General features: G+C 40.6%; 2 protein-coding genes across 2 annotated transcripts; both read right to left on the bottom strand.

The window, feature by feature from the left end:
• Positions 1–9,386: 9,386 nt before the first annotated feature.
• On the bottom strand, positions 9,387–10,499 carry LOC122014174 (transcription termination factor MTERF8, chloroplastic-like). Its single transcript, XM_042570352.1, has one exon. The coding sequence runs from the start codon at positions 10,497–10,499 to the stop codon at positions 9,387–9,389; it is 1,113 nt and encodes a 370-aa protein (XP_042426286.1).
• A 5,007-nt stretch (positions 10,500–15,506) lies between these two features.
• On the bottom strand, positions 15,507–16,622 carry LOC122014175 (transcription termination factor MTERF2, chloroplastic-like). The gene has a single exon (XM_042570353.1). The coding sequence runs from the start codon at positions 16,620–16,622 to the stop codon at positions 15,507–15,509; it is 1,116 nt and encodes a 371-aa protein (XP_042426287.1).
• Between the last annotated feature and the right edge of the window lie 324 nt (positions 16,623–16,946).

A 16,946-nucleotide genomic window follows, 5' to 3' on the forward strand; every position in this document is an offset into this window, starting at 1 on the left:
AATACTTCGGGTTTGGCTCGATCACATGGGAGGAAGCTGGGTGGACGAGCTGCCGGACGTACTATGGGCCATCCGCACAACCCCAAAGGAGGGAACGGGGGTAACACCGTTCCACTTGGTGTACGGAGGTGAGGCGGTCGTCCCAGTCGAGGTCGGAGTGGAGTCCGATCGGATCCTAAGCTACGATGGGGACAATGCCGAACGGAGGCAGCTGGAGTTGGACCTGGTGGACGAAGCAAGAGCCAAAGCAGCCGTCCAGTTGATGGCGTACAGGCAGAGAATGAAGCAGAATTACAACAAGCGTGTAATCCCCAGAGCATTCCAGGTCGGTGATCTTGTGTGGAAGAAGGTGAAGTCGGTCGGCGATGTGAGCAAGATGGCAGCTCCCTGGGCGGGGCCCTTCAGAGTCGTTGAGAAGCTCTGATCGGGTGCATACTACCTGGAGGATGGGGACGGACGACAGCTAGATCGACCATGGAGCACAAACCACCTCCAGCCGTACCGTGCTGGATAAAACGTGCACCAGTGTAATTCATTATATGTATGTTCCGTTCGTCTGTATCCTTTGGCTGTAGGATTGAAGATAAGAAAATTTGCGAAGAATCTAAGCATTATTCGTCGAACGACAAACTACCTGAAGACCGTTGAGCGGCGACGTTAAACTCTAGAGTCGGACCGGCGACTATAAACCCCCCGGCTTAAAGACCGTCGAGCGGCGACGTTAAACTCCAAAGTCGGACCGGCGCAGTTGAGAAAAACACTTCAAATAAAAAACTAACCGAAGTTCCATACGGAATGAAGGTCGTTTGACCGAGCGAGGAAGTTAAGAAAAAACATGCGGAAAAAGGTCAAGCGACCGGTCGGCACAGTTATAAGGAGCATTCAAACGAAAGGCTAGCAGAGCAAAAGTTGGCATTCCAAAGTTACATTTAAAAGTTCGCCGACCGGGGGCAAAGTTACAGATGCAACTCATTAGAATTAAGGTTTAGCCGATCGAGAGAATTACAAAAATGCCAAAGACACTTCATTCAAGATAGTCAAAAACGCTCTTCGGGATGGTGGAGAGAAGAGTTGCATGTTCCCGAACGGGAATGACGAAAGACTCCGGCAAATGACCTTGTGCCTTCAGGTGGTCCGCAGTAGCAGTGATAGCCAACTCGAATGCCAGGACAAGCCGATCGCACACCTTTTGGATGAAGTCGACCGAGCGGATGTAGGACTTACTCATCGCATCAAGGCGGCTCGGCTCGGCCCCCTGATACTCCGTAAAGGCAGCACGGGAAGCATCGAGAGCCTCTTGCACGACCTTCAAATCATCCTTGAGTTTGGTCACCTCGACCGAGCGACCTTTCTTTTCGCGGTCCAGCAGATCCGCCAACTCCTTTACCCGCTGTTCCAGGGCACGGGCCTCCACGTTCTTCGCTTCCAAATCGGACATGGCAGTATTCTTCCGAGTGGTTGCAAGTTCTATCTTGCGGTCATAAGTTTTGACCTGTTTGTCGAGCTGGTCCAGCATGTAGGCCTAGTCGGCCGTCTTCTTCCGCTCGGCCTCTAACAGGTCCTTGGTTTTTGCGAGCTCCTTCTGCAGCTCGGCATAAGAAGGGCCTCGAGAAGAAGACGGGCCACCCGGACTTTTCAGTCTCTTCAGCTCCTCCTTCGCCATTGCCAAGCGGTTGGCGACAGCAATATTTTTCACCCATCTCTGATATACTTAGGAATGTTAAAAGGCCGACCGGGAAGGCTACATAAAAAAGCAGAAATGAAGTTTACTTCTGTGGACTGCTGCATGTGACTGTTAGCTAGCTTGTCGAGCGGTATCATAGCCACATGGGCCCGAGCGTCCGCCCGCATCTCAACAAGGGGCCCCTTGATAGTGATCATATGTTCAGGAGCTGTCGGCTAATCGGACTCGGCCATAAATGCCTCAGTGGGGAGGTGCAGGGTGGCCCTAATAGTGCGGCGCTGGCCCAGAGTCGTGTGAGCGGACGCCGAGGGATCGGAGGCCGGGCTGGACATGGTGGATAGAATGCCCGAGCGGCGAACTCGTCGGGGTACAGGAGGAAGAGAGCTGACCGGCACCGCTTCTGGGGGGGGGGGGGGGTTCGTAGGCGGATTCAGTTGGGAGAGGGACCGGTCGGAGGAGAGCGCCTCAACTGATGGTGCTTTGTCGCGTTGAGATGCGGTGCCCGTCCGCTCGGACGTTTGCACTGCAGAGGTCGCCGAGCGTAGTGGCATCTCAACACGTCATCTTTTCCGGTCGAGCGGGAGCTCGTCCTCCGGATCGGAGTCTTCCTCCCAAACGGTCGGTTCTTTGCCAGAAGTTGCACCACCAGTCGCCTCCGTGGGCGAATCCTGAGCGGCTGATTCCCCTGCATTTGTCCCGCTCTCACCCTCGTGAGAGCCGACCGAAGCGATGCCCAACTGCTCCATTTCCTTGGCCGCTGCCGCCTCGAGCGCGGCCGCTTTCTTTTTCAAGATTCCAAACAGCACGGACTCCATTACGATGTTCGCTGCAAGGAAAAGAGAAGAAAATCAGTTAGAACTCAAGACAAATGCACAAGTAAATTTCTTACTAAAGCTGCTCGAGAGGGGGGTCCGGCTTAGACTCAAACCGAATATATGCATCACTCCTTCAGGTAGGAGCTTGTTGATGTCGAGCTTCAGACCGGCTAGCAGATTCGCTGCTTGAAGATAGTCCGGTCGGGTCTTAAACTTCTTCAGCTCGGGAGAGGTGGACAGTCCGACCTGCCATTTAGTACAGAAAGGGAGCCGCCCGGGCATACGAAGAAAGAAGAAGTTTTCTTTCCAATGTTTGTTGGAAGAGGGCAGTTTATCAAAAAAGACTAAGCCGGGCCGAGCCTGAAACAGATAAGTGCCCCGCTCGGACTGCTTAGGATAGTAGAAATAATAGAAGACTTCCGAGCGGAGGGGAATGTTGTGTATCTTAAATAATACCACAACTCCGCACAGAAGGCGAAAAGTGTTGGGAACTAACTGGGCGAGCGGAATGCCAAAGAAGTTACAAATTTCGACGATGAAGGGGTGAAGAGGAAACCGCAGTCCGGCTGTAAACTGTTCGCGGAAAAAACAGATAGTGTCGCGCAGAGGGTTATGTGGCCGAGCGAAAGGAGAAGGTAAAATCAATTCGAAATCAGAAGGGATGTCGAAAGCGTTAATCAGGCTCTCGGCATCACGCCGATCGAACCGCGACTCCATGGTGGTATACCATGGGCCGAGAGCGGGGTCCGCGGGCTGAGAAGAACTTGCCATCGCCGGAACAACAGAGGAGGCAGAAGTTGAAAGGGAAAGCAAAGGTGCGAGCGAGAAGATGAGCAAAGCAGTAACCAGAAGACGAAATGCGGCCAAGAGCGCAAAGAAAACATAGGAATCAAAGAGAGAAAGACAGAAGAACCTTACAGACAAGAAATTCGAAGGAAGAAGACGAGGGTTCGCCGGAGGGCCGATGGACGAGGTCACCGGAGAAAGGAGCGCAGCGAGAGCTTTGCGAACACGAAGCGGAGGTGCGGCCAGGGAGAAGGGCGAGGGCTTTATAGGGTTATGCCCGATCGTCCTAAACCGTCGGATTCAGGTCACAGGGACCTAGGCCCACATCGCGCCATCCATTTCAAACGACGGACGTCGTATCAGGCGTAAGGCGGCGGTCGTACAATGACGTCAACAGCGCCACGTGGCACTCGGTCAGAGGAAGGCATTTAATGAGCCCCATCACGAGGCAGAACCCGCGTGCTCAACCATAATGGCGGAGATTTGCATGCATTCCGAGAAGATCCCGAGGACATCATCACAGGCCAATGGGGTAGCCCTCGGCAATTAGCCGACCGGCTCTATTCGACCCCATAGGGGCCGAGCGGAGGTATACTTTCGGGAGTGGTGGATCGACTGTCGCTTGGCCAGACTCATAGTCCAGTCAGTCGGACTTAGTGCCTCCTTCGACTAGACTTGAGGGGGAGGCATGTGATCCGATGGTAAGGACGGGGGATCACTCGTTGGCGGGAGGTCAACGACACGTGGAGGTCAATGGTCAAGAGGGTCAATCCCAAGGACGTGCCGAGCGGCCAGAGGTCGTGCCGAGCGGAGTGGCGGGGCCGACCAAGCATCCGGCCGACCGGACATCTGGCCAAGGGTCTCCCGGACCGGACGAAAGACAGCCCGACTAGGGGTCGGGTTTCCGATGTTCAAGGTAAAAGGGTCTATGGGTCGGGCGGACAGGCCGCTCGGACGAGCCACAGGACAATAAGGCGCAATTCTATCCAAACACATGAGCAAGGCTTCCCGGATGACATGAGTGCCGAGCGGCTGGTCCGCTCGGTCCGGGAACAGGTAAGAGCGCTAGGAGACAAAAAGGACAACTGGTAACTTCATCCTCGAGACGCCTGCCACCGACAAACAGCATGGTCGGCGGCCGGAGCGAACAGAGTGTCGTACGGTGGAAGCTTCCACCGTCACATCCGGGATATGCTCGGACGATTGTGGAATGACGTCAGGCATGCTTTTCTGACACGACCTACTGAGGTATGTTTGGGGAAGCGTGCATGCATCGAGAAGCGTGCCCGCGCCCCCTGGGGTCCTATATAAGGACCCCAGACTTCGATGGAGGTATGCAATCTTGATCACTGTAGCCACGGTAACATAGCCTTGCTCTTCTTCTTCTTCTTCGCTGCCTGACTTGAGTGTCGGAGGGTCGTCGCCGGGAAACCCCTCCCGGCTTGGCTTCTTTGCAGGATTGCCGGAGATCTATATCACCAGTCGAAGACAGCGGAGAGCGCCACGCCCCCAGTGTCCATCGCCTCAGCGCTCAGACAGGATCAGAAAGATATCAAATCTTTTCTTAATCTTTTGTAGAAAATATAAAATGAAAGATTTAAATTTTAAAACTCTCTTTTAAAATCATGAGGATGGCTACAAAAAAGGAGAGTTTTATCAAAAATTAAAATCTTCCTTTTAACTACAAACAAGGAAAGATATCAAACTTTTTCTCTTAATCTTTTGTAGAAAGTTATAAAAGGAAAGATTTAAATTTTAAAATTCTCTTTTAAAACCATGAGGATGGTTACAAAAAAGGAAAGTTTTATCAAAAATTAAAATCTTCTTTTTAACTACAAATAAGGAAAGATATCAAACCTTTCTCTTAATTTTTTGTAGAAAGCTATAAAAGGAAATATTTAAATTTTAAACTCTCTTTTAAAACCATGACTTCCACATAAGGAATGATTTTTAAAAATAAAATCCTTTTAATTTATTGTGGCCGGCTACCTAAGCTTGGGTTCAAGCTAGAGCCATCCACTTACTTGACCCATCTAACCTTGGTTTGGCCGGTCCTAGCTTGGGCTCCAAGCTAAGCTTGGCTGACCACCTTAAGGTAGGTAAGAAGGTGGGTATGAGTGGGTATAACACTTTATAATTAAGAGGCTATGACAGGGACCGAGAGGAGGAATTATTTTTGGTCTCCCGATGAACTTGAGCTTCCCGTGTTCACCCCGAACACCTAACTTGAGTTTATCAATAATATCTCATTCCACTAAAGGATTATTATTGAACTACCGCACCAATCCCATATTACTATATGGGCTCCTTCTTATCATGAGTGTATTAATCTCCCTGTATTTAAGATATAGAATGTCCACTAATTAAATGAGTTACTGACAACTCACTTAATTAATATCTAGCTCTAAGAGTAGTACCACTCAACCTCATCGTCATGTTGGATTAAGTCCACCTGCAGGGTTTACATGACAATCCTTATGAGCTCCTCTTGGGGACATCATCAACCTAGATTACTAGGACACAGTTTCATTCTATAATCAACAACACACCATATAAATAATATTATTTCCCAACTTATCGGGACTATTGATTTATCGAACTAAATCGCACCCTTTGATAAATTAAATAAATGAATATTGAGTATATGTGCTTGTTATCATATTATGATTAAGAGCACACACTTCCATAATAACAAAGGTCTTGTTCTTTTATGCAGTCAGTATAAAAAGAACTTACCTTAAATGGTCATGCTCAATACACTCAGAGTGTACTAGTGTAATTTTATAGTCAAGATAAACTAATATCAAATTACACTACGACTATTCCAATGGTTTGTTCCTATCCATTTTAGTCGTGAGCTACTGTTTATAATTTATAAGGAACTCATAACATGATTTCTGTGTATGACACCACACATCATGTTATCTACAATATAAATTAATTGAACTACACTTAGTATATATAAATGTAGACATTTGACCAATGTGATTCTTTATTTCAAAAATAAATGTTTACAAAAAGTTAGGCTTTTAGTATACACTCTAACACAATGGACCTTTGGGTTCATTGGTAGTGAAAAACTTTCCGACCCGCGAGTCTTCCTTGGAAGGAAAAATGACCAAGAGACCTTTTAAGGTAAAGGGCTATAGAGCGCTCACTTGGCTACCAGGATTCATAAACTCTAGTACTTATCCTGAAGGTCTAGAGTTCGAATCCTGGGGAAGGCAAAAATCCACTCGTCAGGAGTGGGAAGACCTTGTAATGGCTCGGCCGGGGGCTCTGCCAGGGGCATGGTCGTTACAATAAAAATGCGCCTTTTTATTGTAACGACCATGTCCCCGGCAGAGCCCCCGACCGAGCCATTACAAGGTCTTCTCACCCCTGGCCAGTGGATTTTTGCCTTCTCCAGGATTCGAACTCTAGACCTCCAGGATAAGTACTGGAGTTTATGAATCCTGGTTGCAAGTGAGAGTGTTGGAATTGGTTCATTCTGATTTGTGTGGGCTTATGACTATCCAGACAAGAGATGGTTTCGAATATTTTGTCTCTTTTATAGACGACTATTCGAGATATGGGTACATTTATTTGATGTACCACAAGTCTACGTGTTTTGATAAGTTCAAAGAGCACAAAGCTGATGTGGAGAAACATCATGGTAAAAGTATCAAGACACTACGACCTGATCATGGTGGAGAGTACCTCTTAGGAGAGTTTAGGAGTTACTTATCAGAGGTCAGGATTCAATCTCAATTGTCTGCACCTGGTACACCCCAATAGAATGGTGTGGCAGAACGAAGGAATAGGACTCTTATGGAAATAGTTAGATTAATGATGAGTTATTTAGAATTACTAAATTCATTTTGGAGATATGCTCTGGAAACGACGGCGTACATTCTGAGCTTGGTACCTTCTAATTCAGTACCCTCTACTTCCACAGAATTGTGGAAGGGCGTAAGTCTAGTTTGAAACATATTCGGATTTGAGGTAGTCCAACACATGTGTTGAAGGGAGACACTGATAAGTTGGAATCACGTACAGAAGTTCGCTTGTTCATAGGATATCCTAGAGGAACGAAAGGTGGTTTGTTTTATAGTCCTAAAGATCAGAAGGTCATTGTTAGCACCAATACCCGATTTTAGAAGAGAACTATGTAATGAACCACAAGCCCATGAGTAAAAATATTCTTGAGGAAATAAGAAAGGACACTTCTACTTTAGTACCAACGGTACAAGACGGGATACCACAAGTAACTGCAACACGTGTCACAAATGATGCACAATTACAGGTAGTGCCTCGTCGTAGTGGGAGGGTTGTTAGGCAACCTGATAGATTCATGTTTTTGGGAGAGCCTTCGGACTTGATCCCTGGTGAACATGAAGCTGATCCCTGGACATATGAAGCACTCCAAAATAAAGATGCAACATCTTGGCAAATTACAATAAACTCTGAAATAGAATCTATACATTCTAATCAGGTCTAGGAGCTTGTAGAACCACCAAATGGTGTAAAAGCCATTGGATGTAAATTGGTCTACAAAAGGAAAAGAGGAACAGACGGGAAGGTGGAAACCTTTAAATCGAGACTTGTTGCGAAGAGGTATACTCAGAAAGAGGAAATCGATTATGAGGAAACTTTTTCGTCGGTAGCCATGTTTAAGTCTATCCAGATTCTTTTATCAATTGTTGCTCATATGGAGTATGAGATTTTGTAAATGGATGTCAAGACAGCTTTCCTTAATGGAAGTCTTGAAGAAAATATCTATATGAAGCAACTAGAGAGATTCATTGCGAAGGGTAAAAAACATCTTGTATGTAAGCTCAATCGGTCCATTTATGGACTGAAGCAAGCTTCAAGATCTTGGAACATCCAGTTTAATGAAGTGATCCAGTCTCATAGATTCATTCAGTGTTCGGATAAGTCTTGTGTATACAAGAAAAGTGACAGAAACGTGGTGGTATTTCTTGTACTATACGTAGATGATATTTTGCTCATTGGCAACAATGTCAAAGTGTTGTCAGACGAAAGGGTATGGTTGTCCAAGCAGTTTGATATGAAGGACTTGGGAGAATGTAGACATATTCTTAGGATCAAAGTAATAAGGGACCGTAAGAAACGGATGTTGTGCTTATCCCAAGCTTCATATATCGATATTATCCTAACTCGTTTTAGCATACAAAACTCCAAGAAATATTTTATACCTTTTCGACATGGAATATCTTTATCTAAAGAATTATGTCCTAAGACATCAAAGGAGATAGAAGAGCTGAAAACAGTTCCAAGTCCTTGACTTGGTTGCGCATTTATAAACTTGAACTGAATCAGCAGCCTAAACCCGAACAACGTCGGTAACCTTCAAAAGGGTGATTAATAAATGCATGACCATTTGGATTCTATAGTTAGCCTTGGTTTACAACACACCGGCACATTCGTGCGAAGGGTGACTAATGATACTCTATAAAAATCTGCAATTGTCAGGGATGAACTAGGCTGGGTTAAGTCCGTAAGAAAGGAGATTGGATTTCATGTGGAGGTCTTGTAAGATAGCACTCGGGAAGTGAAGTCGAAATTGTATAATGTTCGAGAAATCAGGGTCAGAATTATATGATGCTTAGGAAGCGAATTTGGAGTCGGAGGGTACTCAGGAGTTCAAGTAGAATTTGTAGGTGCTTGGGAGCTGAATACTTGAGAAACATATCTAGACCCAAAGAGTGTTCGACAGGTGAGTGCAGCGCCGAAGAGTAAGGGAAGTGTAGGTTTGATTTGATTCTGAGGCAATAAAAGTAATTAAGAACAGTCATGAGCGGAGGTTTGGGATGACCATTGCTAAATGAAAAGATAATGATGTTGATCGGTGATGCTTCAAATGTCATAAAGAATATCATTACACAAAATAAAATTTATAAAGGAGGATGATTATTTAAAGAAAATTTGATTTTTTTTTTTTAATCTATGTATTCAACTATGTGAACAAATTAATTCTAAAGATGATTGACTCGATTCATGAAAATTTTCCATCGATCTGGATAAATTTAAAAATGCAAATGGCAAGAGACCAAATTTTTCATCTGTTGGTTATTATTTCTCTCAAACTCAGCTACAACTCACAAGACTTCAAGCAGTTTGGGTAATTTATCTTTGTAAGGGAGCACATACTTCTGCAAAAATTTTGGTCCTGGCAATGAGAAAAGCGTAGATAACTTCATCTGTGATGTCCATAACCCTTCAGATTTTAAAATCTCCATCACATGAAATCGAGGAATTAACCTCTTTTCCAAACTTAAATCTAAAAACGTCGAATGCTTAGCAATGTCTAAAGGTGCCATTCCAACATCCTTGATTAAAAACTCCATCTTTCTCTGCAATGCCTCTGTGGAAACCCATATCAAAGTTGGATGTTTCTTCACTACAGCAACGTAATCCGAGTTTGACCAACCAAAGCTGTTCATGATCTTGACTCGGGCCTCAAATTTTTCCCTGCTGACCCTGCGCAGCGCAAAAACGATCCAGAGGAACATCCTAGATTCTCGGGGAATTCCAATCTCGTCAGCTCTATTTACTAGAGCCCGGATGGCATCTAGGTTCTGCACCATGAAGCTCGGGTCCCTTTTAATGACAAGAAAAACCTGCTCTTCAGGAATGCCACATTCATCCCGTAAGAAGTTCAAGTTAGGGCGCACCAGATTATCGTTGTTGCAGATAAACCTGCTACGCCTCCGGAGATTCTTGAGAAGGATCTCCCTGGATCCAAAAAGGCTTTCCCAAACCTTCAATCTGGGGAGAAGCGTGTTCTGGACGTTGAGGGAAAGAATGCCGGGGTGCCGCATAACGACCTTGATTGCGTCGGACATCGAAAACCCCATGTCGCGCAAAAAATTGAACTTCGGAGCGAGGTTCGTCTCCACATCCCAGCCGAGCAATCTTGGCTTCCAAGATATTATCTTTCTGAGATTAGCGCCATCAAGGCCCTGAGATCTGAAGAATCCAAGAACAGCGTCGGGCTTCTCGGTGGACCGAAAACGGCGGAACGACTTTGAGACCTTGGAAGCATCGTCGGCGGAGAACCCGCATGTATCCACGAGGTACTCGGCCAGGAAGTGCGGATCGGGAGAAGCGGTGGCGCCTGAGGAGGAGGCTGAAGCGCCGGTGGAGAAGAAGACCAGACGGAGTTGGGTCGGAGGAGGGAAGGCACGGCGGCGGACCAGGGAGTGAAACATCGGGTCGCGTCAAACGATCACGCGAGGTCGACTCAAATAGATTCCCATAAAAAACCCTACTTCACTCACCTCTACCGGACTCAATCTAACACGTTTTGGTTCGATCTATTTAACCCGTTAATAAATAAATATTTTCAATTTATTTGACAAAAAAAGGTCGTACGTTATCCCGAACACTCCACACAATTAATCTCACTCCAACCTTGTGGTTAATAGTTTCAATTTTTATATATATAACCCTATTATACCGGAATACTTTTTATAAAAAAAACTACTTAAACTTTATCCAAATTATTTTAAAACATTAGTAAAACTTATGAAGTAGTTATAATGATCTTAAATATTATATTAAAATATTCTTTATCAAATTAATTAAAATTATTTAAACTTTATCAAAATTATTTTAAATTACAACTAAACTTTATTCCATTAGGTGGAACTGACTATATATATTCTTTTATATCATTGAGTTTTATCTTTTATTGTATCATCATTATCTATACTTAAATAAATTTTATCTTATTTTATTATTACTAATTATGTCTTTTTTGATTTTCCTCTTTTCCATTTGACGTGCGTATTTGTTATAGTTTTACATGACCTAACTAGAACATTTATTGATTATTTAAGTATATGCAAGTATCATCTTAAACGTGTCATTCGAAGTTTTCCCTCAATAGCTTTAACTCTGACTTTCTCTCCAATGCTCTCATTTTTTATTCTGTCTATCTTCGTATGTCCACACATCTACCTTAACATCCTCATCTCTGCTAATGTGCTCGACTCATAACCCAACATTCAGCTCCATTTAACATAACAGGTCTAACTACGATTTTGTAGAATTTTTCTTTAATTTATAGAGGTACTTTACAATCACATAAAACACTTGACGTTCTCGTTCATTACAACCACCCTGCTTGTATTCTATATAAGACATCTCTCTCAATCCCTCCATCATTTTGTAAAGATGATTCTAAATATTTAAAACACTCAGTTCCAGTCAACTCGTCATCTCCTATTTTATCAATTATCTTATTATGTCTAATATTGTTAAACTTAAATTCTACATCTCCTGTCTTTATTCTACTAAACATAAAATCTTTCCCTTCTAATATTTTCCGTCAAGATTCTAGTTTAGCTTTTACTTCTTTACGTGTTTCATTTATAAAAATAATATCATCTGCAAATAACATGTAATACGGTACTGAATGTGTACAGTGAGTTCGTCCATAATTAGTGTAAAAAAATAAAGACTTAGAGTTGATCTTTGATGTAACTTTATTTTTATTGAAAATGTTTCAATTACTCCGTCTAAAGTTTTTACTCTGGTCATTATATCCTTATACATATCCTTAATTAGTTCAATATATTTATGCTAACACATCTCTTTTCTAGAATTTTCCTAATAATTTCTCTTGGAATTCTATTATAAGCCTTTTCTAAGTCAATGAATACCATGTGTAGATGTTATTTTTGCTCCTGATATTTTTCAATTAGTTGTCTAAAAATATGTATAACTTTTATTATCAATCTTTCAGGCATAAACCCAGATTGATTTTCGGTTATCGTGGTCTCCTTAATCTTTTTCCTATTATTTTTTCCCAAAATTTCATAGTATGCCTCATTAGTTTAATACCCCAATAGTTTACACAATTTTGTATATCTCTCTTATTCTTATATAAGGGAATTAGAATACTTACCCTCTATTGATTAAACATTTTTTTTATTTTCAATATCATATTAAATAATTTTATAAGTCATTCAATACCTTATTTCTATTGGCACTTCCATACCTCTATCGAAATATCATCTGGTCCAACGATTTTTCCATTATACATACCATTTAAAAGTTGTTCTATTTCTAAAGTTTAAATTTTACCATAAAAATTTAAATTTTTATACTCATTTGACCTACTTAAATTACTTAAGTTAAGTTGGTCACCTAAATCTTCATTAAAATTTGATAAAAATACCTCTTCCACTACTCTTTTATTTCTTCACCATTTACTAGTACCATATTGCATTCATTTTTAATATATTTTATTTGGATAAGATTTCTTATTTTTCTTTTTCTCACTTTAGCTATTCTATAAATGTCTCTTTCCCCTTTTATCCAATTTTTGATATAATCGTTCAAAAATTTCATTCTTTGCTTCATTCACTACTTGCTTAGCCTCTTTCTTGGTTATTGTATATTTTCTTAAGTTTTCCTCATTCTTACAAATATATAATTCTTTATAAGTTTTTCATTTTTCTTCACTTTCTATTGTACTTTCTCATTCCACTACCAAGATTCCTTACTTAGTGGTGTATATCCCTTTGACTCACTGACTATACTCTTAGCTACTATTTTCAACTTTGATACCATCTTTTTTGGGACTGAAGGATATTCATATATCTCTACAATGGTATCTGGTCTAAATCATGTCGTAATAGAGTCATCGTATATTTCACCTAATGCTTGTACTCCTACTCTATCCTTAAATATATTTACTTCCCATTCTTTAACTTCCACCATTTAATTTTAGGAGTCGCATGTATTTTCTTTCAATTGAACTATCTTAAAAACATATATCCAACATTACTAACCTATGTTGAGTAGTTAAGTTTTCTCCAAGATGACTTTACAATTTTTACAAATCTTTTTCTCTCTCTTCTAACCATAAGAAAGTCAATTTGTAATTTTTTATTTCCACTTTTGAATGTGACCAAATGTTCTTCTTTTTTCTTAAAAAACGTATTAATTAATATAAGGTTATATGCTATTGTAAAATCAAATATAGTTTTTCTTTCTTCATTTCTAGTTTCAAACTCATAACTCTCATGTACCATTTCGTATTCCTCATTTTTCATTTCGACATGCCTAAATAGATCACCTTATATTAAAATCATTTCATTTGACAGAATGTTTTGTAATATTTCATCTAGGTCTTCCCAAAACTTTGATTTGATAGTTTCATCTAATTCTACTTGCAGTACATATATGTTAATTGCGTTCATAGTTTCTTTTGTCACTATTATTTTAAGGGTTATAATTTTATCCACTTTTCTAACTAGTACTACAACTTTATCTTTTAACAAACTATCTACAATAACATCCACTCCATTTCTTATTTTATTCTTTCCTATGTACTAACCCAAGTTTTCTATCATCTCTATCTTTTCGCCTTTCTATTTTGTCTCTTGTATATACAAAATACTAATTCTTCTTTAATCATCACATGTACTAATGTTACAAATCTTAGACTATTAGTTTTTCTATAGTATTTGTTCTTATCTAATATATGATGTGAAAAATCTTACCTATTTAACACTACACCCAAATTCTCATGAAATATAGCGGTCCTTGTCAATACGTTGTAGTCATATCTTACAATGTAAACTCTTGCATATTTAACACTATACTCGAGTTTTGGAGATGTAGTGTTTCTTGTCGAGACGTTATAGTTAAACCCTACAACACGTTACTTTCAAGAACAACCTAAGATTAACACAATATTTTAATCATAATTTAATATTGATTGATAACCTAACGTAACACTCCTTTATCCAAACTTTAAATTAACTATAACTAATTTACCATGGACAGAGTTAGACAAACTATTAAACTATGGCAAATTAGTTAAAATAATTTTAAAAAATTATTAGATAGTAAAGTTACTAAATAATTGTGATGCAAGTACAATTAAACTTTAAATTCTAAAACCTTGAACTTCATATCCTATATCCTATATCCTATATCCTAAATATTATTATATCAAAATATCCTCTACTAACTTGTCAAAATTATTTAAGTTTTATCAATATCACTTTAAAACAATTATAAAAGTTATTGAATAACTGCTTTGTAGAAACTACTAAATATATGTTACAATATTATAATAGTATCGTATTAACTATTACACATATAAAGCAACTGTTACACATTCAATAGCCTTAAAAAGCAAGGAACAACGTTATCGAGCCACTATATATTGTAACCGTTACAATTAGCAACTACAACAATGCTGAAAGTAAAATTATTTTGGAAAATGAAACACCATTTGGTTTTTTTTTGTTTTTTGAAAAAGAAGAGCTCTGTTCACTGTATACGTTAGAATGCCCTTTTCCACAAACACAATAACATGCAAGAAAACACAAACTCAGTAACAGATTATCCAGCAATATAATCCAATCAAACAAATATAAATAAACACGTAAAATTAAAAATTTTAAGCAATAAGAGGTAAAACGAGATACTTTTGAGAATTTAAATAATAAAAGGTAAAACAGATCGAAGGGGCTGTTTAGGATGAGAACAACCAAATATATAGAGTATAAGAGCTTTAGATAATTTTGCATTATAATAAATAAGCTTTTTTTGTTTTTTCTGTTTACTCCAATTTATTATAGTTTACAATTCAAATTACCATACAAGAAGAATCTCAGACAAACAGTGCTTCACATATATATAAGAATTTGTAATTGACAACATTCAGAAATAGAGTTTGTAATTATTGTGTTAACAAAAAAAGGCAATTTAAGTAGGTGACAGACTCTATCCACATAATAAGAGTGACTCTTTCAATGAAGCTCAACAAAGAAGCTTCTAACTAGAATGCTATTCTCCTTCAGCTTTCAACAATATTAAGAGATGAGATAGAAGGAAAGTGATTTCTCACTAACCTTGACAGTTGTCACTGTACCACATGAACCAAAACTTTGCTGAAAGAACTTTTTTTTTCACATTTTAAAACACAATTTCTTCTATTTGCGAGGAGTTCAACTGACAACTTCCTAGAATAAGTGATTTGCAAGTCAATCAGGTAGTAAAAAAGGAATATGGAAAAGACTAGCATTCTCATGTCCATATTAGCAATTACATTCATAATTGGCCGGCCAGGAAAGTATCAAGTAAACCATATGAGAAACTAGAACAAGATTAGTTCAATATCATTACTTATCTAGAAAAGAAACTCATACCCAAATGTACCCCTGTTAGATATTCCTTGCAAACTCAGCTACAACTCACAAGACTTCATGCAGTTTGGGTAATTTATCTTGGTAAGGGAGCACATACTTCTGCAAAAAATATGGACCAGATGATGAGAAAAATCCATGTAGCTTGTCTGTTGTATTCCATAACCCTTCAGATTTCAATATCTCCATCACACGAAATCGAGGAATCAACCTCTTTTCCAAACTTAATCCTAAAGGCTTCGGGTGGTAAGCAATGTCTAAAGGTGCAATCCCAACATCCTTGACCAAAAATTCCATCTTTCCCAGCAATGACTCTGTGGAAAGCTTTAGAAAACTTGGTTGTTTCTTGACTGCAGTATTGAAATCCGAATTTGACCAGCCAAAATTGTTCATGAGCTTGACATGGGCCTCAAATTTTTCCCTGCTGACCCCGTGCAGCACATCAAGGATCCAGAGGAACATTCTAGATTCCCGGGTAATTCCAATCCCCTCAACTCTATCTACCAGAGCCCGGAGGGTGTCTGGGTTCAGCATGATGAAGCTCGGGTGAAATTTAATGACAAGAGAAACCCGCTTTTCAGAAATACCACATTCATCCCGTAAGAATTTCATGTTGGGGTGTAGTACATTCTCAATGTTGCTGCTAAAAAACCATCCGGAATTCCGGAGATTCTTGAGGAGGATCTCCTTCGATCCAAATAAACTTTCCCAAACCTTCAATCTGGGAAGAAGCGTGTTCTGGACGTTGAGCCAAATGATGAAGGGTTGCCGCATAACGACATTGACGACGTCGGACTCAGACAACCCCATGTCGCGCAAAAAATTGAACTTCGGAGCGAGGTTCGTCTCCACATCACAGCCGAGCAATACTGGCCTCCAAGATATTAGCTTTCTGATATTAGCGCCATCTAGGCCCCGAGATCTGAGGAATCCAAGAACGGCGTCGGCTCTCTCGGTGGACTGACAGCGGGAGAGCTTCTTTGAGACCTTGGAAGCATCCTTGGCGGAGAACCCGCATGTATCCACGAGGTAATCGACCGGGAAGTGCGTATCGGTAGAAGCGGTGGCGCCTGAAGAGGAGACAGAAGTGACGGTGGAGAAGAAGACGCGGAGGAGTTGGGTCGGAGGAGGGAGGGCATAGCGGCGGACCAAGGAGTGAAACATATCGTGGATTCGTGGGCGCGTGTCAAGCGTCCTCGTGAAGTCGACCTAAATTGATCCCGTAAAGCCCTAATTCAATCGCATCTTCCGGGCTACCTTCACTATTCGTTGTTTAAAATTTAAAATTATAAAATTCTATGTGTTGATCGGATATAATATATATATATTTAGAATTTAAAATAAAAAAATATTATTCTTTAAAAAATTTAAAAAAAAAAAAATTGGGTGGAGATGTCTAGGCCAAATCCAGACCCTCAATCACTATGATGCGAATGGTTACGCTTATAGTTTTAATTTTTTTTACCTTAAATACTATAAATTTATTCT

The sequence above is a fragment of the Zingiber officinale genome, chromosome 8B, assembly GCF_018446385.1.
Source record: "Zingiber officinale cultivar Zhangliang chromosome 8B, Zo_v1.1, whole genome shotgun sequence".
In the NCBI taxonomy this organism is placed as follows: Eukaryota; Viridiplantae; Streptophyta; class Magnoliopsida; order Zingiberales; family Zingiberaceae; genus Zingiber; species Zingiber officinale.

Excerpts from the sequence above, each read along its gene's own strand:
- LOC122014174 (XM_042570352.1), bottom strand. The coding sequence starts at position 10,499 with ATGTTTCACTCCCTGGTCCGCCGCCGTGCCTTCCCTCCTCCGACCCAA.
- LOC122014175 (XM_042570353.1), bottom strand. The coding sequence starts at position 16,622 with ATGTTTCACTCCTTGGTCCGCCGCTATGCCCTCCCTCCTCCGACCCAA.